At 46.6% G+C, this 26,950-nt stretch overlaps 2 protein-coding genes across 2 annotated transcripts; one reads left to right on the top strand and one right to left on the bottom strand.

The window, feature by feature from the left end:
* The first annotated feature begins 168 nt into the window (after nt 1-168).
* LOC144142887 (NADH dehydrogenase [ubiquinone] flavoprotein 2, mitochondrial-like) lies at nt 169-1,383 on the top strand. The gene has a single exon (XM_077674714.1). It carries the CDS (start codon nt 169-171, stop codon nt 907-909), a length of 741 nt encoding a protein of 246 aa, XP_077530840.1. The 3' UTR covers nt 910-1,383.
* LOC144142885 (DDB1- and CUL4-associated factor 5-like) lies at nt 1,034-26,562 on the bottom strand. Its single transcript, XM_077674712.1, has 8 exons — nt 26,194-26,562; nt 24,479-24,622; nt 18,297-18,333; nt 15,574-16,267; nt 11,521-11,724; nt 5,878-6,092; nt 3,658-3,723; nt 1,034-1,170 (listed from the first exon to the last, which is right to left on the bottom strand). Exons 1-8 carry the CDS (start codon nt 26,417-26,419, stop codon nt 1,056-1,058), a joined length of 1,701 nt encoding a protein of 566 aa, XP_077530838.1. The 5' UTR covers nt 26,420-26,562; the 3' UTR covers nt 1,034-1,055.
* Between the last annotated feature and the right edge of the window lie 388 nt (nt 26,563-26,950).

Genomic DNA, 26,950 nt, shown 5'->3' with positions numbered 1-26,950 from the left:
CGAGACTGTTCTAATCAAGAAGTTTTATTTAACCTTTGCACACTCGCAAGGGGGGTGGCTCCCGTAAGCTCTTAAAACTATCGTAGCTCGCTGCGACACAAAAAACACCCGACGAGCCAAAACAGAAGCGTGGTCGCGGAGGGCACCGTAAAGTCACCAACCAACAGGATGCAGCAAGCTTGCAGGTGGGCCGTACGCCAGTCTGCGCTCTGGAAGACTCCTCTCGGGCGCCGCTCCATCTCGAGCTCGGCCGCTCTCCGCAGCGAGCAGCTCTTCATCCACCGCGACGACGAGCACAACAACGCCAAGGTCAAGTTCGAGTTCACCCCCGAGAACATCAAACGGGCCGAAGCCATCACCAGCATCTACCCCGAGGGCCACAAGAACGCCGCCGTCATCCCGCTCCTTGACCTCGCTCAACGTCAGCACGGCTGGCTGCCGCTCACCGCTATGCACTACGTCGCCGACTACCTCAAAATGCCGCGCATGCGCGTTTACGAAGTCGCCACCTTCTACACCATGTTCATGCGACAGCCAGTGGGTCGCTACCACGTCCAGGTCTGCACCACGACTCCGTGCATGCTGCGGGGAGCCGAAGACATCCAGGCGTGCGTCGAAAAGAAGCTGGGAATTGGGCCAGGTCAGACGACGCCTGATGGGATGTTCACCCTGAGCGTGGTCGAGTGCCTCGGCGCATGCGTCAACGCGCCGATGTTGCAGGTGAACGACGATTACTACGAAGACCTGTCGCAAAAGGACGTTGAGGAGCTCCTGGACGCCTTCAGGAAGGGAGAGAGGCCCAAGCCGGGACCTCGCAATGGTCGCTTCTCCTGCGAGCCGGCCGGCGGGCTGACTTCGCTCACTGAGCCGCCGAAAGGACCAGGCTTCAAGGTTCGCGCGGACCTTTAGAAGAATTAAAAGAAAATGGGGGGAGCAAGACTGTTCCTTGAGGGGACACGTCGACTCCATGTTTGTCGTCACTGCGTGTGCGCCTGGACTTTTAATTGGGAATTAAAAAACAAAGAACTGCCCCCCCTTCTTGGCACGGCATGTCATCACTGCGTGTCGGCGCTTCCGCTGCGTCGACGCCGCCTGTATGACCGACGGTTGCGGAAACCGTTACGGGGCCTCTTGAAGTTTGGTCTTGCTCGGCGACCGCCGCCGGGGGGGCTGCAAAGAGAAAGTCGAAAAATGTTGGCGGTGCTTTGATGAACGTTTCCACTGCTTGTGTGCAGAGCTACAGACCAGTCACGGTAGCAGTGTTGTTTTCGCACCACCTTTGCCAACTAAAATTGAGGCATGCCTGTCTTTGTGGTAGTTAAGTGGTCATTAAGTGAACCTGCAAGCTGTTACTTAAGCTCCAAAATAAAGCCCGTGGCAGTACGGTGGTCTGGAGATAATTTTAGGGCCAGGGGGGCCTTGTTTACGATATTTTTGGTTTTTGTGCGGCCGTACCACTTCAGCTGTGTTCTTTAGGAACACAGTGAAGTGTATGGTTCAACGATGTTTTGGGCATGAGATCTTAGCTTGGTAATGAGATCACTTTTGACAGCCAGCACTGCTTGTACCTTTCTTGCCATAGACGCTACTGTACGGTCCCATTCCTCGCAGCAAAACTTTATTTTCCAAAAATGTGATAAGCAGTCAACTAGCCCCATTCAAAATGTAGCCACGAAGTCTTGAACAAAGCATAATAGGAATCAACCATTTATTGGCCACACCTCTTGTTGGCCAATAAATTGGCCAACCGTCACTGTGAAGACCTGCATGAAATTTATTACATTACTACCTTTCTGTCAGTCGGTCTCGATTTCGACTGTTTTCAGCCTTGGGAAATCGTACATCATTGCGCATTGAGTGTGGCAACGTCACATACTGGATTTCACAACCACTAGAATCGCGAGACAGTCCAAAAACCCACATCACAGTGCCTGTGTTATAACACATCACAACATACTACCGGTTCTGCAGTGCACACGTTGCGACCAGCTAGCGATGCCAGGAATGTTTCGGGACGAAATGTACCGTATTTGCACGAATATAACGTGAATTTTCGCCCCACGAATTGTGCCTCCAAAACGCCCCTCGCATTATATTCGGGCTTGAACACAGCGCGGGCTCTTTTTCTCACCTTTCTTTCTTCAAATACCTTCTTCTTTGACTAGCTCCTCATACTATTATGCCTGCAACTTTACCCACGAACCCGCTGCCCTACCTTTAGAATTTTGGTCGCTGAAACCTCGCTGCTCTCGGCGGCAATTTTGGAGCCGGCTTCTCCCGATAATGCCATTGGCTACGTTGGTAGTGGTCACATGACCAGGTGGTCTGGTCCGAAGGCGAGAGCTAACGTGCGCGCGGCGGCGTGGCGTTGGCTGCTCATTGTGCTTTGTCTTTTCGTACTTGCTTCTGCCTTTTGAGCCGCTGCAATGAACAGGCGAAATCAGTACACCGCCGCATTTAAGAAACGGGCGATCCTGTTGTCCTCAGGGCAGGGAAATTCAAGTGCGGCACGGCATCTCGGACTAAGCGAGTCGACCACTCGAGGTTGGAGCAAGTGCTGTTATCGCATCTTTCAAGCAGCACCGGCTCGTAAAGCGTTCCGTGGACCCAAGAATGGCCACTACCCTAAACTCGAGAATGACCTGGCAGAATTCGTCCGTGAACATTGCGGCCAGTTTTTGAACGTGAACGCTGAGCTTGTGCAACTCAAAGCCAGAGAACTTGCATGTGAGGCCGGGGTGCCCCGTGACATTTACGTCGCGTTATAATCGTAACATATGTTTTTTCTTTCTCGTAAAGAACAAAAGTGCCCCCCTCGCGTTATTTACGTGCAAATGTGGTACGTTTTCCTCTCATAACTTCCAAATTGAACAATTCAGTTTTAAAAGGCGTACTGAAGACAAAACAAAACTTTTGTTTAATTTGAAATAACTACGCTTCAGTACCTCACCCCACTTCATTCCAGCCACGAGAGATGTTTTTAGCTGAAAAAACACAAGAAGTATTGAAAAACCTTCAAATTTTGGGCTACGGCGACGTGTTATAGGCAGGAGGGATGTTGTATGGGCCAGTACATAATTTCTAGTGTGTTAGCTGCAAGTCATGTGCCTTGACTATCGATTATTTCAGCGGCTACCAACTCCACAAACAAGATTCTGCGATGTCACAGAAAAGTTTCCGGAAGCGGTTGGGGAGTCGCCACTGCTTCACATTTTCCTTAATATCTTCATTATTTGTTTGAAGTTTGCGATACACCTGGCATCGTTTGTGATTGGGACAGAGCAGTGTTTCTAATCAACCAAACTTGCATTTCGTCTTCATGGCTCCTTTCGACACCGCACCAGTACACAGAGTAGCGAAATAAAGTTTCATTCCCTTATTCGTTTTTACAGGCAACACCTTTGGTGCACTGATGTCCGCGTAACCTCTAGCAATTATACAACTTTGCCAAGTCCGCCTGGACTTCGAGCTATCCGAAGTGCAGAGCAGTCTGGTGCTAAGGTGGGGGGAAAAAGTCTTGCGAGGAATTCCAGGAGAGGTGCAAATGTCACGCTAACATCGTCACGCGCAAAACACACTGGAACTGAGCCGCTGAACAAAGCTGCCTCAAATCGTAGCACAAATTTACAACTCTCGTGGAAAATTTGTTTGGCTTACCTGCTGGAGTCGCTGCCCGTGGGCTGACTAGCCCCTGGTTCTGCACCGTCCGCGTCCGCTTGCGGTCTGCGATAACGGAGGAATTTCCGTAAAGTGAACAAGCAGACGTCGGGTGCCCCACACAATCCGTGTAACGCAAACGCCTGTGTCCCCTACACATTAGGAAACGTAAGGCCAACTGTACTGAAAATATTCACCTCTTGAAAACCCATTTCTGCATAGTCTACCTAGAGAGGCTGCGGATACAAAATATGACAGCTGAAAGACGTGCGTGCACGGCGCAAGTGACCATCAAAACTCGGCAATTTTGAAACCGAAATCGAGAGGAGTGCAGCCGGGTTGAAGTGACGTTGCAGCCGGCTGGCCGGAGCAAATCTGCACGCAATTTTGACAGCCCTCGGAGAAGCGTGCTTAGCAGCGATCAACCGCTCTCCTGGCTATCCAGCTGGAGGACCAAGCATCCGGCTGGCCAGCACATCACTTCCACTTCATGGCTGTTTACGCGATCTGCTGGCAGGTGCGGTGTTGTCTGCAATGGGGCTATTTTAAAGGAGCCATGAAGAGAAAGTACAACTTGGTTTAATTTGAAAGAACTAGGACTAAGTATCTCACTCAACTCCATTACAGCCACAAAAGATGTTCTTTTTAACAAAAAAAAAAGCAAGAAATATTTAAAAACTTTCAAATTTTGCGCCACAGTGACGTGTTATGAGCAAGAGTGACGTCGTACGGGCCAACAATAAAACATAATTTTCCGTGCGTTGACTGCATGTTAGCATTCAAGTGATGCGGTCAAATGGAACTAGAGGCCCCATTACAGGCGTCCAGTCATGCGTCGTCGCAACAGGTCAGTTAAGCGGCCGCCAATTGCACAAACGAGGTTCCGTGACGTTGTAGAAAAGTTGCGGGAAATTGGCTAGGGGGTCGCGACTGCTTCACACTTTTTCTTTAATATCTCCGTTATTTTTTCGAAGATTGCGATGATATTGGTATCACTGTTATTGGGACTAAGCAGTCTTTCTACTAAACCCAACTTGTATTTTGTCTTCATGGCTCCTTTAAACATTTCTAACTTATTAACAATGGGACTGCCAGTCATTGCTCAGTCGGTTCGATGGCACGTGCTGTTCATTCAAAATAAATTTGACCGGGGCAAGTGTAGTTGGCTTTAAGGCGAAATTCAGGCTGTCTGTGACTCGCATAACTCGGTGCGGTCAGATAAGACAGCTAATCACTGCAGTCCCCTCCAGCAGCTGCAAGTTCGGTGCAGAAGGCTTCTCTTGATCCTTGTCAATCCAATCCTTGCTGATGTCTTAGGTGTATTCGCAGAAATCAGCCTTTACCATTTTAGGTTACCCAAGCTAGGCAAGGCTGGAATGCTCAGGCAAATTCTGTCTGTTGTTTGAGCACGATTAGAGTCCAGACATCAAAGACTGCTTGTAAAATTTTCATGCAGTGGTGTAGTTTGCCATGCGTAAACTAGTGCCGGTTGACTGATTGTGCGGTTTTACTCGCTGCAGCTACACTCGAGCTACGAGGCGTGTTGTAGCAAAGGGCTACGGGTTAATTTTGACCACCCGGGGATCCAGCCGTTGTGGGCGGGATTGTAAACTAGTGTCCGGTTGGCAGAACCAATACTATCGGCACTTCATTTCATTCAATCTCGACTGCAACAAAAGTCCGCGAAACCACATCCACATGTTCACCCAGTTTGAATTGAGCGCGAAATTGGGAAGTAGTATAAATCTTTTTTTTTGCATTTCTTGGTTCAAAAAATGTCTTCTGTTGCTGGATACTAGAGCTGAGCGAGTTATGAAAGACTACTTCTTTTGAACTGGACAAGTTTGTAGTTTGTCTCGATGTCCCCTCCAATCCGATCTGGATTTCTGTACATTACATCGGGCCATATAGCAACCAGTAAACTAGTTTCCCTCGCAAAGCACAACTGCCCGCACCCGCCATAGTGGCGCAGTGGTTACGGTGCTGTCTTGGTGAGCCTAAGGACGCGAGTCCGATCCTGGCTTCTTTTCCAAAGGTGGCGAAAAGCAAGAACACCCATGTGCCGAGATTTGAATCGAGAGTCCGGAGATTTGAATCCAGAGCCCTCCACTACGGCGCGCCTCATAGTTCAGGGGTAGCTTCGGCGCATTAAATGCTACAATCAATGAATCAATCAATCAATCACAACTGCCTGCGTGAAATCCAGTTGATTATCCGTACGGTAGGGTCGGGCTGGAGGTGACCCAGTGGTCGTCGCTGTCCTCCGACGAGTCCGCAATGCGCCTCAGCCGACAGAGTTGTGCGATCTGCCTCCCACGCTCCTCCTCTTCCTCTTCCTCCGAATCGCTGGATGACTCCGACGAGGAGGGTCGAGCGGGAGGCGCTCCTTCCTGGCTTGAGTCCGACGAAGTCCAGCCATTTTCGTCTCGTTGCACCTGCGAATGGAGGAGTCGGAAGCTGACCATAGGAAGGGTAGGAGGGGATCGTTGGGCCACAAGAAATTTTTCGAGTACTCAGTCCAGTTTAAGAGAGATCCAAAAAAAAAAAAACGGATAAAAAACAATGATGCTGAACATGAGAGGAGAAATGTAGATTCTCGCTCCACTTTCAGATATGGACTCTTTCACATGAAACTGCACTTCCAAATTTATGCAGAATTTAAGAATAGATTTTGTGACCTGTTTTGTAGAAAAAATTATGGGGGATGCTTTGAAAGCTCAGTTCACCGTTATGCTTATTATCTGCAGTTGAACTTTTTGGTGAACTTTGTGCCCTCGCCCATCAACAATAGATCGGCCACCCGGACAGCACCTTCCGAAGCTCATTTGGCACCTGCTGTCGATTTTTCAGATTCCTGTAGCAGTGATGGGTCAAGCAACGATGTTGCATATTCAGATTTCAGTTCGGATGACGAAGCTCCGGTTCAGGTGCCTCGCACTTCAACAAGCGCTGGCAGGCAATTTCTTTGTGACTCCGCCTTGTACTTATAAACAAAACTTGCTTGTTATCTGACGACTGCGGTTTTACTTTTTTGTTTAGGGTCTTAACACTGTACGGCCAGGATATTTTGCCAAATGCACTGCACTGTACCGCGCTATCACCTTCAAGATAACCTGGTGCTCGTGTCAGATTAGCGCTGCAGGGCGATGCGCGACGCTTCTCAAGAGCGCTGGATTTCTTTTTTTCTTGTTTTTTACCACGGAACTGGTAAGGATTTTGTGCGAGAACACAAAAGAGTATGCTTTGATGCACATTTTACAGAGATTCACTCCCCCTTCAGTGCCTTCGCGGCGTGGCACAGCCGTCAGTTCCGCTAGGTTGACGGGCCCTCAAAAATCCAAACCTTGGTGTACACTGTTGATTTATATCAGTGGTTCTCAGATGGGGGTCCGCGGACCCCAGGCGGTCCGCAAGAGCATTTCAGGGGTCCGCGAGGCCTCCCTCAAGATCTTTTTCCCCAACCCTTCTTTTCTCGATTTTGCCAGCACTTGCTTGCACTGCAAACAGGTGGCTTCGCCGCATCACACATTTAGCTTCACCACGTAGCACATATTTTAAAGGGACACTGAAGTGAATTTGTCAAGCTCCCGTTTTTGCTTGGACTGCGTAGACTGGCTCAAATTAGCACACTTTTCATCGTTTATTCGGTTGACAAATCGGTAATTATTTTACAAAGCGCGAAAGAAGAAAAACTAACATGCGCGGTTTGCGGCGGCCGCACCAACTAAAGCTGTGACGTTAGGAGGAGCGGGCACCGTGATTGGACGATGCCCAAGGTGAGCAACCAAACAAGTTTCGGTTTCGGTTTAGGTTCTGTAAACACAACTGGTAGCGTTGTTGGATGGGCATTCTCAATAACTCAGTAATCATTGTACCGCGCTTCTGCCATGTTGTCAGCTGTGAAAATGCATAAAGATAAGCCTCCCAGGACGGCTTGGAATCACAGCATTCACTAGCCGAGGCCTACGAAGTGCATGGACGCCCTCCGCGTACCCGCAGACGCCCAAATGTCATGCGCTTTTCCCCCATATTTGGAGCTTGCCTCACTCATGCCTGTACCGTAAAAAGCGTGTTCGCACCAGGCCAAGGGTCTGTTCATTCTGGCCTGTGCCCACGGCCCGCAAGCAGTCGGTGCTTATGGCAACAGCACGCCAACGAGAACTCGCTAGCGCGCCAGTGCCAGCCTGCGCGCGTTCTGTGAATGAGTTCGTGGAGTCATGAACGTTGCGGCCCAAAAAAAAGGTGAACTCAATGTAGAAAACATCGGCAGAAAACGAAAAAGTTAACTTACAAAAAAATAAAGCACGTACCCGCGGGGACTCGAACTCGCGACTTGCAAAACACTTGCGACAACACCCCTAGCGCCCCAGACAACTAGGCCACAAGACCGGCTCAGTCCGACCTTGGTAATATAAGGTACATATTGTACAAGACGTTTACACTTTTATTTAGTTTTGGCATTTCAAGCAGCTTAGGTGACTATTTGTTGTATTGCGCTCGTGCAGTAAGCGTACCCCGAGTTTCCACAATAGCTCACGTCTAGCAATTACATTTCGTACACGGTAAAGCGTTCGCAGATGCGTAGTCGTGCTGCTGACCGCTGTGCTTGTTCGCCCAGCGCAAAAAAGTGCTTCCCGCACCCTAGTTTTACGCTGTACGGTAAAAATATCAGTTGATTTTATTTCCTTAGTACCTATATTGACTTCGCTGACTCTTCTCCCGCCTTCAAGAGACCTTATATTTTCCTACTGGCGTACCAGTCAGTGAAGCGTCGCATGTGCGCTTGTGCAGCGCTTGTGTGAAGCGACCTTGACTTGGAGCTGGATACAGTGTACAAACTAACCAAGTAAAGAAAGGCACATTCTTCCATTCACAAACGTGTCCTGGCTTCGTTTCAACTGAGGGAACGAATTGCGACGACCCGTTGGCGGCCGGCGGACGAAACGCTGGGCCACAGAACAGGGAGGACTCTGTCTGAAGGCCGGGGAGCCGTGCAGTAGCGCAGCCAATTGCGAGCTCGGCACCTCCTGACGTCACACGAAAACGCCACAGAAAATGGGCGAGCGTAAAGAGAGGAGGACAGCATTTTCGAATTAATTTTTCTACTAAATAAAATCGCGTAAACGCGCCCAGAGTAGTCGAAACATGGCCTTGGGACTCCGGGCTACAATTTGCGCTAGTAATCTCGCAATGTTTACATATCACTTCAGTGTCCCTTTAACATCTGCTTTTTTCACGTCACGCCAGCTGTGAGAAGGAAAAAAACAGGCAACATATAGGTGCTTGGAAGACTTTTGAATTCAAGAGCAAATTGTTTAACATTATGACGCGCATCTTCATTAACGTCAAGCAGAAAAGCCGGGCATTGGATAAGTGTGTGGGTGACGTAAGATGCAAGTGCCAATTGTTTGGCATCATAGACACCGATTAACATATGCTCTATCGTGGGGTCCCCCATCGCTTTTGCAAGCCCAAAAGGGGTCCCCGGGGCAGTCATGGCTGAGAACCACTGATTTATATATTGAATCATAGCCACGGAACGCAGGAACAATTTGTATATCTTAAAATGCCTGAAATAATTTTTAGTCTCGGTAAAATTGCCGATTTGTGTTTTTCGCATACTTTTCTTGGGGGCTTTTTTCTGATTACTTGACGAATAAACTGTAAGTAATTGTGCCTTTAACAAAACTGCTGCTTTGTGTTTGGAAGAGCAATCTATGAGCTACAATTTCATGCATAGCAAGGCTAAGTGTGTCCAGTAGCTCAAGAGAAAAAAAACGGTTTGTGGAAGCACTCAAAATCGGCCGTTTTTTCCGCCGTAATGAAAGAGTTAAGCGTCAGCTTCATAACTTGAAAGAACCGGGTTCGATTCCAACCACCACGGGAAGCATTTCAATTTCGCTCCACTTCGCCCACGATCGTCGTCATTGTCCGAGAAAGGTGGCTTTCCTGCAGCGCGTTTTGCGTGGACTATAGACAACATCAGTTAGAGGCTCAAAGCTTCGCTTTAAAGCTTTCAAATTCCACGCTACAGTGACACCTGGTGGACACAAATGATGAAATATGGGTCAAAGCCTACAGCACAGTTAGTAGTGCATCAACAGCCCGTTAGTGTTCAAGTGGCACAATCAAACAGTACTAGAAGCCCCACTAGAATTACCCAGTCACATTTTTTGGCGACGGCTTAGGTCTGCGGTCCCCAGTCGCACAAACAAGATTCTGTGACGTCGCGGCGAAATCGCCGTACTAGTCGCAACTGCTTCACCTGTTTTCCTTGATACCTCTACTATTTGTTTGAACTTTGCTACGAAACTGGTACCGCTGTTATCGGTAAAAGGCAGCCTTTTCAAGGAGGCACACTGGTCTTAGAAACTTTTTTTTTTGCTTTCCAACCAATTTTGACGAAACTTCCCGGGCTTGTTCAGTTTTTTCAGCCGATTTCGAATATCTTAGTATTTTTGATGTGAGGTAACTACCTTCCGAGTTAATCAAAAATTTTCCTTGATTGTTCTTGAGAACAATAGAGAAAAAAAAACTATTCTACGAAGGATTACCAGCAAGGCATTATTAGATACCAGAAGTTGTGGAAAATAAAATGTGGGGGGCAGTTTTTTTTTTTTTTTTCGTAGTCACATACACTTAGACATCACTTCTAACTGCTAGGTCTGAACTGCTCCTGGTAGCCAATTAAAAATATCGCTAATTAAACAAACTACTGAAACACAAAATGCAAAATCTGCTTCCCTTATTGCACAGTTTGAACATTCAGCTTCACAGTGCAAAAGAAATGATCTTCCTAGCCGCACTGCATGCTGGGATGATGTACCTCTCGAGAATTTCGCATCACTGCGATACCGCTCGCGGCCGAAAATTGGGGAATTACGGGAAAATTGTAATTTCTTCGTTGAAATTGGGCCTCTATGGCTTTGATAAGTACCTGGCACTGTTCCACGTATGGAATTTTCGGAGAAAAAACTGTGAAAATCGAAAGAAAAGTGATACCTTAAAAAAAAAAAAAGCTTTTTTGGGCAATTTTTCACTCCCAAAGACCCATGTGCCCCCTCAATGAACCAAACTCGTATTTTGTCTTCATGATGCCTTTCAGGCTTTCATATTAAAGCATTACCGTTAAAGTCATCGCCTCAACTGCTTTTCCCTAATATACATCCATCATTTGTTTGAACTGTAATGAAATTTCCATCACTGTTATCGGGACAGAGCAGTCTTTCTAACGAACCAAACGTTTATTTCATCTTCGTGGCCCCTTTTATAAAAAGTTCAAGCCGTTCCACTCAATGTGAAAGCTGTCGGAAGTGGAGAGCAGCGATTCGCCATAATAGGCTGTAGCGCCGTTATGCGCTTACTGCTACCGCCCAATGCAATTCAAATTTCCCGCCTTTGCAGTGCTCGCGCGCCTTCTGCCTGAAACTGCGCCAGCAGGAGTTGTTCTTTTTTTGCTTGCTTTTCCTCTCGCACGTGCCAGCAATGCACAGCCACTTTTTTTCGCTTACTATCATAAAAACCCAACCCAACAAGCGTTCCTGACTAAATGAACGCGGGCGCTGCCGGCTAATTACGTATATCTTGCCTCAAATGTACCTACAGTTTTGTTTGCGTTAAACAACGGGGAGATGTATGACAAGCTCCAGCGTTTTTCGAGGTTCGAATGCTTATGACTATATAAACCGCTTGGCTTTCGAAGCCTCTGGGTTGCCCTGCGACAACAGCCGCTCCGGCAGAACACCGTGTGGCTCTACTTGGGTACAGCGAGAGAGCTACGACGACAAGGCAAGCCCTTAAACTGCTCTGCACTTAAAAGAAAGAAAGACCCAGCAGCAGCAGCCGGCGCTCGCACGCACGCACCAAGGAGTCGAAGAAGGCCATCATGCGGGGGTCCTCGTTGACAGACTGGTGGCTGTAGTCGTGGCTCATGAGCTGCCCGCTCTCCAGGACGAGGTCCACGTACTCCTGGTACGTGTAGCGCCGCCGCTGCACCTCCCCCTCGCCCGCCCCCTCCGCCGACGAGAGGGAGCCCGATGAACCCTGCATGGGCAGGCTTCCCCACAGCTGCATCGCCCCCCAAGAACAGACGGAAGGGTCATCTTGAGACACGACACCGTGGTGCAAAATATTTACACTAGCAGCGAGGCAAAAGTCAGCTCCTCAATAAATTCATCATCATCATCGCCACCAGCCTGTCTACGCCCACTGCAGGGCAAAGGCCTCTCCCCACGGATCTCCAATTATACCGGTCCTGTGCTAACTGCGACCAATTTATCCCCGCAAACTTCTTGATCTCATCTGCCCACCTAACTTTCTGCCGCGCCCTGCCACGCTTGCCTTCTCTAGGGATCCAATCTGTTGCCCTTCATGACGAACGGTTATCTTGCCTTCGCATCACATGCCCTGCCCACGTCCATTTCTTCTTCTGACATTCTACTAACGTGTCCTTAACACGCGTTTGTTCCCTGACCCACTCCGCTCTCCTCTTGTCCCTTAACGTTACACCTATCATCTTCCGTTCCATTGCTCGCCGAGTCGTCCTCAATTTAAGTTGAACCCTCTTAGCGAGCCTCCAACTTTCTGCCATTCAGAATCCCGCAAATTTAAAGAAAAATTTTCAAGTGCACCTTGCCGGCAGAGCAAGAATGAGACAGGAGGAGAAACGAGGCTTCCTAGCGCGGCCAGATAATGTCACAAGCACTCGTCATAGGTTACGCTAGCAGCAACCGCCGCAGGTGAAGAAACTGCGCGGCCTCCGCAATCAGCATTTCACTGCGCAGCCACGGAATCAATTGCGGGTGGTATCGTTTCGTCTGTCAGGTACCGGTACCTCTCCTTCCCCATCGCAACTACAAAGCTTTGCAGTCCTCCTTGGTTCAGGAGGACTGCAAAGGACTGCAAAAATTCAGGGAAGATTGCACTCACGCGCTAGAATTGAACAGCGAAGCTGTTGTAGGTGAGCATAGCCAGACATATAGTTTAGTTCCGGTATCATTGTTTATTTGCATGGTTGCGGTGCTAGTAATCATCGTCATATGCATCGAAGAGGTCGCCGTCTTCTTCACAGCGAGTTGTGGATGCAAAGTCATCCTCTGCAGTGAAGACTTCCACCAGTTCAATCGGCAAAGCTTGCACTAAGTCACGCAAGGCTTGAACCATAGCGAAGCAGCAGGACTTCTTTATACGTGAGCACTGACGGACACATCATCGAGCGTTTGTGCAAGTTTGAAACTTGTTTATTTACATGTTCCATCATTGCTTTGCACTGTGCTAGTAGTAGTCATCGTCATATACATCGATATCATCATGTTCCTCATGACAAGCATTATTTGCGCGGTAGCGCTTCACAACTGTGCTGTAGTTCTTTTTTATTATTATTATTTTTTTTTTTTTTTTGCTTTAGCCACTGCACGAGCTGGGGACTCGGTGGTTGCGATGATGCACGCGCTCATCAGCGCTCGCCATTTTCTTGCTCCTCATGGTTTTTGCCAGTTTTTTTTTTTTTTGTGCTTTGATTGATCAACTGTAGAGTTCAACGCGCCGACGCAACGCAGGTGATGAGGCGCGCCATAGTGGAGGGCACCGGATTAATTTTGACCACCTGGGGATCTTTTAGCGTGCGCCGAAATCTCGAACACACAGGCGTTTTTGCTTTTCGCCTCTATCAGAAAAGCGGCCGCGGCGGCCAGGTATCGAACCTGCGTCCTTGTGCTCAGCAGCACAACGCCTTAGCCACTGAGCCACCGTGGCAGGTTTTTCTTTTTTTGCTTGTTTGTCTTGCATAAAGCTCTTATAAAAACGCTGACAAATAAGTATTTCAGGAGCCACTTCTCTGTATTGATGAAACAACTAAAGACTTTTAACAGCAACATTGTGATTTTTTGCAGCCAAAGACAACTTTTGAGCCTGTTCATGAGCCGTGCCAAGTACCAATAGAACACTTCTCCGCGGTACACAACGGGACGCTCATTGAAGCGTGGATCGTGGAGGAAATCGCACCAGACTTCTCTCTATATGTATTGGCATAAAACTCCATAGTTGCAGAAAGGGGAGTTGACTGCACGACCAAAATTCAATACAGTTGGAAGCTGGCATTGAATCCTGCAGCTGTCTTCATTTGTGGCATTGCTCATCGCATTCCAGCTGCATCATGGTTGAATGAACGGAAGTTGATTGCCTGGGTAAAACTCAACCCGAGTTGATGGTAACTGCTATTCGTTATGTAAGAAAAACTCGTTCAAATAAGATACCTAAAAGTGTGTGTCGAAATTGCTTCCAAGTCAAAAAGGTCATGAAACCAAGTTCACTTAGGTCGAATTTAGAAGATAACAACAGTGACCAAATCTCAGCTCCAATTGCTCACCACTGTATGCAAACAGGGCTTTGAGTGCAGAATGTGAAACGTGTCCTTTATTGTAATAAATGTACCGCGCGTGTGAAGTGACGTCACGAGTTTTTGACGAGCCGTGTCCGTGTCACTTCTTTTGGCTACCACGGGATGGTGTCACGCTGATGTCCATTTGCTGAGTGCCGCTCTGCGTGCTGTTCCGTCGGCGCGATAAATGAGATCCAATTAAACTATGTTCTTTGCGTCGCAGGCCACTCATATTTCATCCAGGGTATTCTGTTGAGGAAAGGAAGCCAACTGTGCGATAATATTAACGCCGAAAATTGGTGTCAGTACTCCCTTGAGGTCCACTGTGCTGCTGCCTTGTCAAACAACAAACGAAGTGTGCAGGGTTTGGAGTGTTCATTGGATCTTGAAAATGACAGCCATTACATGTTTGAAGTGTGAGACACTTTTTTTTATGACGCAACCGCCTGAAAAGCAAGCCACATGGTGTTCCTCAAGGTCCGGCTCTTGGCACAATGCTTTTCAAATACAGCATCCAGTTAAATAGGCATTGCGAAGGCACGAAGTGTGGGCCCAACACCAGTGCTTGCTAGAACTGCCACTTCTTACATTCCCTGATGCTACTGATGCCATACTTTCAACATCGTTATAGGTGATGTAATTGGTCGACTAATTTGCTCCATCCAGCAGGAAGCCATCACAGAAATCCATGCTGCGCTATTTAGAAATGCATAACAATACGACAACACCGAATGCTCGAATTCAGGGCTGAAGCAAATGAAGAACAACTCGATTCGTAAATACCTAGTTATTTCTTTGCTTGCATAATAGTCCCTATCTTTCTCTGGGACGAGGCAAAAACGAAATCTACAAAGAGAATTGGCACATTTTGCAATCTTGTGAAAAATATGATTCCACAGGGGAGGAATTAAATTACTTTCATGTGAGGGCTGGTGGTGATTCATCACACTTTATACTAAGATGACGATAGGGAAAAGACTGGGTGGGATAACTCAATACCGTGAAGAGTGACATGACGAGTGTTATCACTGATACAAGGTGTGCAACACGCACATCTCTCTAAGTAGTTTAGTAATGCTTCCAGCATTAAAAAGCTTTATGCATGACTTAACTTTAACTTCTTATAGCAAGTATACCTTTAAAGACAGTGGTGACATCCCGTAAATTAGCAAACAAAGTCACATATTCCTTGTGGTTTTGAATCAACTGAATAAGCTTGTCTCATTTGTCACACCCATAGAAATTCTGAATGATGTGTCTGCAAAATGTTTTGACACAAACTGGATCTTTACAGCTGGGAGAACTTTGTTAGCCAATTGCGAGAAGTAAACGCTTTGCGTGGCTCATTCCTGCAAGGCATGATACAATCTTTTCAACAACACTGCACTTAACAGTTCTTCGAAGCTCCAATACATGAAGCCAACCCAAAAACACGCAGTAAAATAGAATACCCAAATCTGCACCCCTACAACACTTAACTGTCTCTTATTAAAGCACAGCAAAGAAAACAAAAGACTTCCAGACAGGCACCCCCTCACCTTCACCATCTTCTCGACACCCGACGAGGCGACGACTGCCGCCGACCGGTTGAACCGCACCTGGTTGACGATGGACCGGTGGCCCTCAAGCACCAAGTGGGCCTGCCTCACCCAGCCGCACGCCGCCCCGTCCTCCGGATCCGGCCTCTCCTCCAAGTGGTCTGGCAACCTCCATGCGTACAGCCGGAAGTCATCTGAGCCCGACATGACATAGTCGTCGCGGTCGCCTGCGAAGCAGCAGCTCTTCATGGTGCACGAGTTTCGGTAGCCCGGGTGGTCCAGGTGGAGCAGCGGCCGGACATCGCCCAGACGGAAGATGGCCGGCGGCCGGCGGCGCCGCAGCACAAGCACCAAGCTGCCACGGGCGTTGAAGCGCACGCTCATGGCACTCTGCGTCCAGCCGCCGTCGTAGCGCAGCAGGCAGCGCTTCGGCCGCCGGACGTCCCACAGGGCGGCCCCCTGCCGCGAGTTGGCGGAGGCGATGAGCCGGGCCTCGGTCGGATTGTAGGCGACCGCGTGGAAGGCCGACTGCGAGGAGGCCAGGATCAGGGGCTCGGTAGAGCGCGGCTCGCGCACGTCGTACACCAGGATGCAGCCGTCGTCGCAGGCGCTGGCAAAGACGTGACCATTGTTCGGCTCGACTGAGAGGCCGTAGACGGCCTCCTGGTGCATGAACACGTCCCGGGTGGTCCCACTGCGAGGGACGAAGGTCCGGCAGTACAGTCTCTAAAAATTTGGCTAGTCGGCAGTCCGGGGCCTTCAGCAGGGTCCTTTTTGTGATGAAAGCCTCGGGCAGACAGCACACCAGCCGACTGCAGCATTCGTAGTGGTTGTATTTGCTCTTTATAAAAACTAAATTGTTTTGATAGGTTTTCCTGACATTATAATTTTCTTGCATCCTTCTTTCTGTCTGAATAAGTTTATTTCAAAATTTTAGAATTGCAAACACTACTGTGTACGTCCTTGATTGCCTGCTCACTGCGGAGTGCAGGCAACCACAGCTAAAAGCGGGGTGCAAGCAGACGATGCTAATTTTTATTTCCCCCCAAAAATTATTCAGGCAGGAAAAAGTACACGAATACATTAGTCGACCGATTTCTCGGTCCTGGAAGGGACCAAAAAATAGTCCGAATAAAAGAACAGTCGGAAAAATCCGTGAACCATTACTCCTATGGGACAACTCGCGGTTCCTTGGAAAAGTCCGAAATATCCAGCGAGTCCAATTTTTGGAATCCAAAAAATGGTCGGCTACTGTAAATAACTTTATAGTAAAAAGTTACCAGAACAGCAATTTCATTCTTAAATACGCCTCAATGGCAAATGCGGTGAGTGTGCTGAAGGGGCACTGTGGTTGTCCGGAGAGCTGTTTTTCGCGAACTTTCATCACTGCGGCAACACACCTTTGCAACGCAAAAGTGGCCCAGATGGCAGACTATTCAAAATTCTGGGGACTTTACCGGCAGTATCACTCTCATCATCATCATCGTCATCCCACCATCATAGAGATGAATTAAATTCAAGCATAGCAATCACGATCATTAACAACAACAGAGAGATGATGAAGGATTGGGTGAGTGGGCTTATATACTAAGCTGATGAAGAAGTCTGTTGCATGCTTGAATACGTAATGGAAGTGCCCACGATTCGTCCAGGGCTTTGCATGGTGACACCTGACAGCAGCTACAATAGTCTGCTAGTAGCCAGAACTGAGTGCAGCCAAAGCATGGATACAGGTTGACTGCAGGCACAACCCAGTGCCTGCTGGGCACCTTAAATTGTTTCGCTTGGAGTTTGATGCGCACTTTCACAAAAGGCAAAAGTCCACAGTGAGGCCAAGAAAAGTGTGTAGAAAAACAAATTAAGTCCGTCGGTCAAGGTTGCCAGGTGGTGCCTACTGTAACACAGTGTGGTTTTGATTACCGTGACTACACATTTCGTCTGGTATCCTGACGCCCAAATGCCGACGTCACCAGCAAAGACGTCTTATATTTTTGCATTGCATTGACGAGACCTGTCATGGCAGTATTATTCAACAGCAGTGAGGACAAAGTGCATCCCTGCGGAACACCCCTGAACAAGAGTTTTTCCTAAGCCACCTCTTATACATACGACACAGCGTGTTAGCACAACTCCCTTTCCTTCATTCTCTTAATTTGATGCGTACATCATTTATTTAAACTTGACCCCAATTACACTCCTGCCTTCCTATTCCCAAATGCTGCACCAATCAGCCTTCTTTCATTGGCTCTTATAGTACTGGGGGGAAACAGGACAAAAGTATGTCAAAAACTCGAAAAGCAGCTCACAAAATGATGAATTCGTCAATGCTTAGTGGTCTGGCATCACACAAATCACTGTTCAAACAGCTTCTACCAATATGTGCACTACAAAATGTGGGATGTCTCCCAATTTCATGAATACTTTGATGTTGCAAATGTGTCACAAGTATTGAATGTCTAAAAAGCGGTGGCACAAAAGGTTTCCTTCAGTCAATGACTGCTTGTAACGAGAGAGCAAGCCCAAAGGCGTTTGTTCTCAGCAACGGCGTTTCTATTCTTTCTACTTCTTAGCCTATTTTCCGATAATGTTTACAAGCTGGATAAGGACGTGTCTGTGTTCTGAACACAGAGACAGCAAGCCAGGTTTGTATAAAAAATATTACTGGGTACCGAACATTCCAAGGCAGTGGAACAGCCGAACATGCATGCGAAAATTTCACTCACGTCTCAACGTCGTGGACTACTACTTGCTCGTCGTTGCCTGTGTAATAAAAAACAAAAGAAAAAAAGAAAGCAAAAAGAGGTGCTATTAAACCATTGCTAACTTTATCAGCCTTGCCAAGCAGATGACTCAATCTCTGGACTACACAAGGGTCACGTGACTATGTAATGCACACTAGGAGACAAAAGCTTTCAGGACACGATTTAGACTTTACTGTTAAATTCTCTGCTGTCTGGTGACTCCGCCCTTGTTTCATATTCATAAGCAAAGCATGATGCTTCGGTGCATCATCACCATACGTGTAGCAGGACCTTAGCTACCAGGCAACAGAGGAATTAACTCATCGTCATCATCAGCAGCAGCCTATCTACGCCCACTGCAGGGCACAGGCCTCTCCCATAGATCCCCAATTATCCCGGTCCTGTGCTAACTGCGGCCAACTTATCCCCACAAACTTCTTGATCTCATCTGCACATCTAACCTTCTGCCGCCCCCTGCCACGCTTGCCTTCTCTAGGGATCTACTCTGTTACCCTTTTAATGACCACCGGTTATCTTGCCTTCGCATTACATGCCGTGCCCACGTCCATTTCTTCTTAATTTCTACTAATATGCCCTCAACACGCTTTTGTTCCCTGACCCACTCCGCTCTTTCCTTGTCCCTTAATGTTACACCTATCATCTTCCGTTCCTTTGTTCGCTCAGGTGTCCTCAATTTAAGGTGAACCCTCTTAGTGAGCCCCCAAGTTTCTGCCCCAAAATTAACTATAATTATTCAAAACACACCCTGGAAACTTTTTCCCCTGGGTGCATGTTTATTGCAAGAACTGTGCGATTGGAAGCACGCCAGAAAGGCATGCATCACCCAAGGCAAGGCACTCGTATATTTTACAGGGCAGGCACTTCATAGCATATTTATTTCTTTATAGGCTTGCAGGCAGGCCTACATGAAACCTGAACTGCTATAAACAGTGCTTTTCGAATGCTTACCATGCACAATCAGAGAATTTGTTCCTGCCACAAATATTACTGCTTCCCACAGACTTTTTTTTTGTGTGTGTGTGCAAAATCCGAAGACCTTGGATGTGCGGCCTAAATTCCGGCTTTTGCATGGTACATTAAAAAAAAACAGCTTTGGCTTTCAATATTTGGCAGTTCACATGGATCTTTATGAAGCAAACCCCAGACAGCAGTTATTTTAGCGTGAAGGTCAAGCACAGAAGAGGGTTCTGTCAGGTTTGTTTTATGCAGGCATGCCTGCGCTCAGCATCATCATCATTTTGCGAAACCTCACTGAGTAGAATTGGCTTTCCTGCAGTGCACGTTGGCGTGACAGTGAACACCATGAGCGAGGCATTGGAGGCTCTGCTTTGATAAATACATGCATCAAGTGTTACTGCAACCCCAACTACAACTTGACCTAAAAATGACACACACTACCTAATCTGACACTCCTCTTAGGCAACAAATACAGTCGAGTCCACTTATAACGATACCGTTTATAACAATATATTGGATATAGCGATGAACAGCTATGGCACCGTCACCTTTTGTATTCTTTCTATGGTAAAATAAACCGCTCATTACAATGCTCCAGTGCCACGATATCGGATATAACGATTGAATCCGGTTATACTGTGCATCAAAAGTGCAACAGTGACGACTCTAATGACGTGGTTGCGCAGCCTACTCAGGTAGTGGCTTCGTAGGAGGCCCAATGCGTGACACAGTCCGTGAGGAAATTTACCTCAGCTAGGTGAAGCACCTGAAGAAAAGATTTGCGCTACCATCACACGCGGCAAACAAAGGTGACCAACTGTGGCTTCGTTTCTGCAAATTAGTAGTAGTAGTACGACCTTGCTGGGATGCGAATAAAATGTTTTGAGCTCTGCTCCGTCTTTTTATTTCGCAACCCGCTTATAACAATTGTCGGTTATAACGATGGGATTTCCTTGGCACTTGGATATTGTTATAAGTGGACTAGACTGTACCAAGAACCAGGATGAAGTGGAAACAACCAATCAGCCTGCATTTGGGCTCACTGAATTATAGCTTGGGCTGTCAACCCATGGTTGGCACTAAGGGTGGTTTAAACGTAAGGGATACAGTCAAACCTCGTTACGACGAAGTAGTATCGGGACAGTAATTTAGCTCGCTATATCTGATATTCGTTGTAACCGTAGAGCTAAAAATCGGTTCAAACCAAGCGGTAATCTGGCTCCTGCGAAAATTCTTGATACAAAAATGCATTCTTTTAATCTTCAAACCTACTATAAAGAAGTAACCGTATTCTTTCTCCTCGTGGCATTTCAAGCTCAATGAACAGGAACATGAAACGGGAAATTACAACAGAACAAAGTTCATTTGACAAAAGGATGTGACCTTTGCCTGGTGGCTATTCACAGCACTGATCAGGGTGATGTTTACCACAGTGTCCACGAACAAAGGCGCCTTTTCTACTTCTGCAGTTTCGGACGCCGGAAGTTTTTCCAAGTAGCTTCTCAGCCTAATGGTGAAATATTTCTTCATTATATCCAAAAGTGCGTGCGGCTCTCACAGTTTCACTTTCGTTATAGAAGAATAAGTGCCACTGAAATAAAGCGTGACCAACCAAAGTTCGCATTTAGTTCGCTATAGCCAATAATTCACTATATCAGTGTTCTTTATAATGAGGTTCAACTGTGTTCTGTGATTCTAAGAACTTCTGGAGACCACCTGGTTGCCCTACCATGCTAGTGACACTGGGTTCAATAAATGCCTTAACAACTGTCCAAGCTTCACAGCACGTTCGACCGGTGTGGGTCACCTACCTCAATCATATATCATCCTAGATTGGCATAACTCAATGTGTAACCCAGACCAGTGTAGCTAGTGGTGTAACCCAAGCGCTCCGTCAGCACAACCAAAATAAGGTAGGTGACTGGTTGGTTACTCATACTCCTAGTTCCAACAGAACGCCAATATGAAGAAGGCATTTTGCATAGAAGAGGATGCCAATGATCAAGTTTCTAGGGTCGTGAAGTCTAGCTTGAGAGCAAAACCCCGTTAAAGGAGCCCTGAAGAGAAAATACAACTTTGTTTAATTTGAAAGAACTAGGATTGAGTATCTCACTCAGCTCCATTACAGCCACACAAGATGCTTTTTTTAACGAAAAAAAAGCCAGAAGTATTTAAAAACTTTCAAATTTTGCGCCACAGTGAAGTGTTATGAGCAAGAATGACGTCACACGGGCCAACAATAAAACATAATTTTCAGTGCGTTAACTGCACGTTAGCATTCAAGTGATGCGGTCAAATGGAACTAGAGGCCCCATTACAGACGTCGAGCCATGTGTCGTCGCGACAGGTCAGTTAGGCGGCCGCCAATCGCACAAACAAGGTTCCGTGACATCATAGAAAAGTTGCGGGAAATTGGCTAGGGGGTCACGACTGCTTCACACGTTTTCTTCAATATCTCCGTTATTTGTTCGAAGATTGCGATGATATTGGTATCACTGTTATCGGGACTAAGCAGTCTTTCTAATAAACCCAACTTGTATTTTGTCATCATGGCGCCTTTAAGTTGAGCCCCGTTAATTCAAAATTTCGGCTAATTTGGATGCGGCGCCTGGTCCCATCCTAATTTTGCATTGTTCTATGACTGAAAAATCATTAATTTGGACAGATTCGGCCATAATTCAGTTAATTTGGACTCCCAACCGGGTCCAGGTAGGGAAACAGCACTGCATTCTGCCGCGGCCACGCTTCAGCTAATTTCAATTCATAGCGGCGACTGAAGTTGCACCAAAAAAGCTTTGAGATCGAAACGGGATATGAATGAGCTTCGACACATCTCGGAGGCAAAAATAAAATAAAAAAAAGAAACGCATGGTGATGCACGGCACTGGTTCACAACCTAGTGAAAGGCAGAATGCCCATCGCTGTAGCCGCCAGTCTAGCCAACCACAACGGTGACTACGGATTTGTCTCTTTCTTTCACGTCCGATACTTTTATGTCATTGTGTCAGCAAACGACAATCACAGACTTTTTTTCAAAAATAAAAAGTCTGGTGACGTTGGAAGTATTTTTCAGTTGTTATGACCGCGCTCGCGAAAATTCGGACACTCGGTATTCAGACATTATCTCCGGTTCAGTGAAATCAGAATTAACGAGGTTTTACTGTACTTGTATTTTAGAGGGGCCAGCCATAAAGAAAAACGCCAGCCTCGTTTAACTTGAATAAACTAGGGTTTCGTAACTCATTCAGCTCCCCTCAATACACGAAAGCCATTTTTGAACAAATGTGAGAAATTTGTAAACATTTTCAAATTTTGCGCTACACGACGTCAGCAGTGACTCAAAAGAGGGAACAGCAGGAACATAGTTGTCAGTGAGTTCCTTGCATTTCAGCATTAAAGTGAACCAATCAAATGGAACTGGAAGCTTTGCTATAGTCACCCAATCATGCTTCTTGGTGGTGTCTTAGGTCAGAGGTAACAATCGCACAAATAAGATTCTGCGACACCTTAGAAAAAAAGGGAAGGAGGGTGGGAGTTGCTAATATCTCTACTATTTTTTCGAAGTTTGCGGTAAAACTGGTGCCACTGTTATGTGGACAAAGCATTCTTTTTAAGGGGGGGGGCACTGGTCTTAAAACAACTTCTTTTAAATTTCAGGTAAAGTTTGTGAAACTTGTCAGGCTTGCTGCTTCTTTTCCACTGATTTCAAATATTCCACTGTTTTTTCAGTTAATCAATTAGTTACCAAGATAATTAGAGATAATTGGCCATTTTTGGTGGAACAACAGACAAAACAGTGTTGGACCTAAAACTGTAATCTTTGCATTTTCCGATACTATGAACCCTGGTGAATGCAATAATTGAAGCAGTTTTTTGATGCACCACGTGGAACAAATTTCACAGCTCACTAAACTTTGGTGGCACCAGTGGCAAGGACCCGTTTCGAACACCAATTTCAAACACCAAAGTTTAATGAGCCGTAAAATTAGTTACACGCGGTGCATCAAAGAACTTCTTCGATTATTGCATTCACCAGGGTTCGTAGTATTGAAAAATGTGAAGATTACAGTTTTATCACCAGCACTGTTCTGTCTATTTCTTGACCAAAAATGGCTAATTATCTCTAATTAACTTGGGAACTAATTGACCAACTGAAAAATAATGGCATATTTGAAATCAGTGGGGAAAAATCAGCAAGATTAGCAAGTTTCATGAAGTTCACTTGAAAATTAAAAGAAGTTGTTTTAAGACTACCCCCTTAATAAACCAAGCTTGAAGTTTCTCTTCATCCCCCCTTTAAATGGGCCATGAAGACAAAATGCAAGTTTGGTTCATTCAAAAGATTGCCTCAGTAGAATCATGCTGACCCCACTTTTAACGTAAACTTCGCTCAAATAAGCTGTATAACTGGGAAAAAAGGGAATGGCCATGTGACTGACCCACTAGCACATTTCCCGCAACAGAACGTATGATGTCATACCAGCTATCTCTGCGATTGGCAGAAGCCGGAAAAAGCAAACACAAATTAGGCAGAACTTATAAGCTTGCTGAGTGAGCTATTCACGCTTAAATTTAGGGCACTTTTTTTTTCATATCAGTAGGAATGGTGGGACAAACTGTGGAAGTTACGAAACCACACGTAAACATAGAAGTACCGATGCGTACTGCTGTTGGTACTGTGCGCACTATGCTTCGTTTAGACGCACAGCACTGCGGGGCTTTGGGGTTGTCTCAGACGACACTGGCCGACTGATGCAAGTGACGGTGTCTTATGTGACCATATTGGTCGAGCGAGCACCATATTTCACGAAACGATTATTTTCTCCATCAACAAGAGCAAGCCAGGTTTAAAAACCGTCACAAACAAACCAAAGGCAGAAAACGACTTGCCGCGGGGTGGTGGCGCCATCTAGGTTCACTAAGAGTAAGCAAGCCTCCGCTCCACACCAAGTTCGGCTGAAAGACTTGTCCTTATGATGTCATTTAAAGCGTCGTTCAAACACATGTTTTGGAGCGAGAATAAAAATTTTAGCTTAACTTGATTAATTTCGCAGTGAATAAAGCTGGGGGCACTATAGAACACGAAATCTTTCGAATAAAACCAACTTGTATTTTGTCTTCGAAACACCTTCCCAGTTTGCTGCAAGCATGCTAAAGCTAACAGAAAGGATGGTAAAAGGACACACCGGCTGAAAACACTGTCCTCCCGCATGAGTCAAAGCAAAGGCAGAAGATGTTGCTGTTGTGGCGCCCTTTCATGGTGTGCGGCCTCCCTGGTCCCGAGATGGATTCCTGGACGTTCCACAGGAGAACCCGCTTGTCGTCGCCCCCTGCAGCACATAGATATTGTCGAAAGGGTGACGGTGGCATGTATAAGCCACAATTCAGCAGAAGTTATTACCGTGACAGAACATGTAAAGACACCTAAGCATTTCTTATGAGTTGTGAATGTGAAAGACTTAATGTCTGGTTGAACACCGAGTGCTCCTTCAGAGTTTGCGCAGCGAGTAACATTTGCAGGTTTTGCTGCTGACTATGTTTTGGAGTTTTGTGAATAAATTAGTGCAAGTTATTTTCTAGAGTTTCTAAATTAGTATATTAGCTGTAGTCGGCAATCATTTGAAGGATTGCTTAAAATTCTACGGAGTGACTCAGCTCATTGGTGACTATTGTACCGCTGGGTGAGGCGACACGTCCTGATGACGACACGTCCAGTGCGACACGTCCTTGATGATGTGTTGCTTACAGCGGACAGCAGCCAAAGCCAAAGCCGCATTCGCATTCCACATAACTCTGTGCATTTCTGTGTGTTACCTAGCAGCACAGCCTTTTACTTGTGCTTTATTGATGCTACGCACACACTATAAAATGCTTTGCAGTCGTGTTGATTTAGGGCTACAGCTTTTTTTACTTAATGGGCTATTTAATGCTTTCCCATTTAGAAAACAAAGGGTCAACAGGCAGTTCGCCCAATCGATGTGCACAGTCAAAAGTTAGCGATAAAAATACTTTAGTTCATAATATGAATCAAAGAGTAGATGAGTGTTTAATGTAGCCTGCTATGCCAAGAACTTTGTCACGGGGCATATAACTACTCGTGCTCCCCGGTGCCCTGAGTAGATAGCTCATTGGTCACTAACTGCCTGTGTCTAATCAGGTCAGCGAAGGCGGTTCGTCTAGTTTGTGACGAGCCACTAGAACCGCAAAGGCCGTGTTCTATTTTACACTGTTCAAATCGAGAGAAAGACGCAGGAAAATCAATTACTCTACACTTAAATTTTGTTATTCGTTTTTTTATTAGGGCAATAGATCTGCATTATAAACAAAGTCGCAGTAGTAGAGTTTTTTATTTGGAGTCCGGCCTTGTGGGGTCTTTTTTAATTTTTTTTTTTTCACTTCGTGCGCTGTACCTGTCTTTGCCGCACGTCTACTGAACACACACGACACGAAAAAGATTCGGCTGCAATGAACAACCGCAGAAAACGGCGCGGGAAAATCGTACGTGGAGAAGCCCGTCAAACGTAGTTTCAAGTTCCAATAGGAAATTAAAAACACAACAGTTAAGGTTCTGGTTGACAGCTGCTTAAAGGTATGTGCGCATCAACTGTCGCAACGTATGCAAAAACTATGAAATTACCGAAAAGAGCGAAATAACGAATAAAGCAATATTTTATGACCTTATATAAGCCCCTACGGACTTTGCGATCAACGTCCACTGCGATGCGATCTCCAGTACGGATCTAGTGCACAACTACAGTTTCGTTCTGATGTAACGAATATGATTGAGATCCGCACACTTCAAGCGCGCGACAGAAAAGAAAACATAGTGAACGGAGACACAACGCACAAAACTGCGTTAACAGCAGACGAGCAAGAAATACGCAGTGGCGAAGGCGCTCACCCGAAACAAGCCAGTGACCATCGTCCGAAAATTCGATTGCATTGACGCACCCGTAGTGTGCGAACAGGTCTTTTTTGTACAGATTGGAGGCGACGGCGAATCGGTCACGTATCAGGCTGTCTCTGAGGCGCAGATTAGTGTCATACTGTTGTCGGGAAGCGTATCCCAGGACGCTTCCCCTTGCTTGGCTTTTCAGCACCATGGCTTTAGATAGCGCCACACGCATCCATCTCAAAGGCAGTCAGAGCACACAACGCTGACAACCACCGGTCGCAAAAGCCAGACGAAGGCATGCGCACTGAATTGTTCCGTAACCATCTCGCACAACCGCGCTGCTGACTCCTGCCATCACGCTCATCACGCTGTCGTTTGACATCGCCTATTTTTGGGGTTGCTTTGGCTCGATGATCAAGCCAGTTTCGGTTTCGGTTTTGTTTTCTTCTTGGGTTCTCTTGCATTTAAGCTTGTGTGGATATTGCATTTGTCGAACGAGCGTGGCTGCACACACTAGAGAGCAGCAACATACTACGCTAATTACTTCTGATAAAGAGATAATTGACTTTTCATCGAGCAAATGGTGGTCGTTGAGCCGGTTGAGCTGTCACTGCTGTCACTCGGTGGGATGGGTCTTGGGCACTTTATAAAGCCGGTCGTGGTCTTGGGCCTTGGCTGCAGCCCCGCCCTGGTACGGGTGACCCAACGTGAGCTGGTTTGGGACAGGGGTGAGCGATGGGTTGTGTTTATAGGCGCACACCAT

Source organism: Haemaphysalis longicornis, unplaced genomic scaffold (assembly GCF_048455015.1).
Source record: "Haemaphysalis longicornis isolate Haplotype H1 unplaced genomic scaffold, Haemaphysalis longicornis Haplotype H1 scaffold_6, whole genome shotgun sequence".
Lineage (NCBI taxonomy): Eukaryota > Metazoa > Arthropoda > Arachnida > Ixodida > Ixodidae > Haemaphysalis > Haemaphysalis longicornis.
This window is presented reverse-complemented; position numbering and strand designations above follow the sequence as displayed.

Excerpts from the sequence above, each read along its gene's own strand:
- LOC144142887 (XM_077674714.1), top strand. The coding sequence starts at position 169 with ATGCAGCAAGCTTGCAGGTGGGCCGTACGCCAGTCTGCGCTCTGGAAG.
- LOC144142885 (XM_077674712.1), bottom strand. The coding sequence starts at position 26,419 with ATGCGTGTGGCGCTATCTAAAGCCATGGTGCTGAAAAGCCAAGCAAGG. Across the intron at positions 18,334-24,478 it reads GAGGACAGTGTTTTCAGCCG|GCAACGACGAGCAAGTAGTA; the intron begins GTGTGTCCTTTT and ends TTTATTACACAG. Across the intron at positions 3,724-5,877 it reads ACCTCCAGCCCGACCCTACC|ACCGCAAGCGGACGCGGACG; the intron begins GTACGGATAATC and ends CCGTTATCGCAG.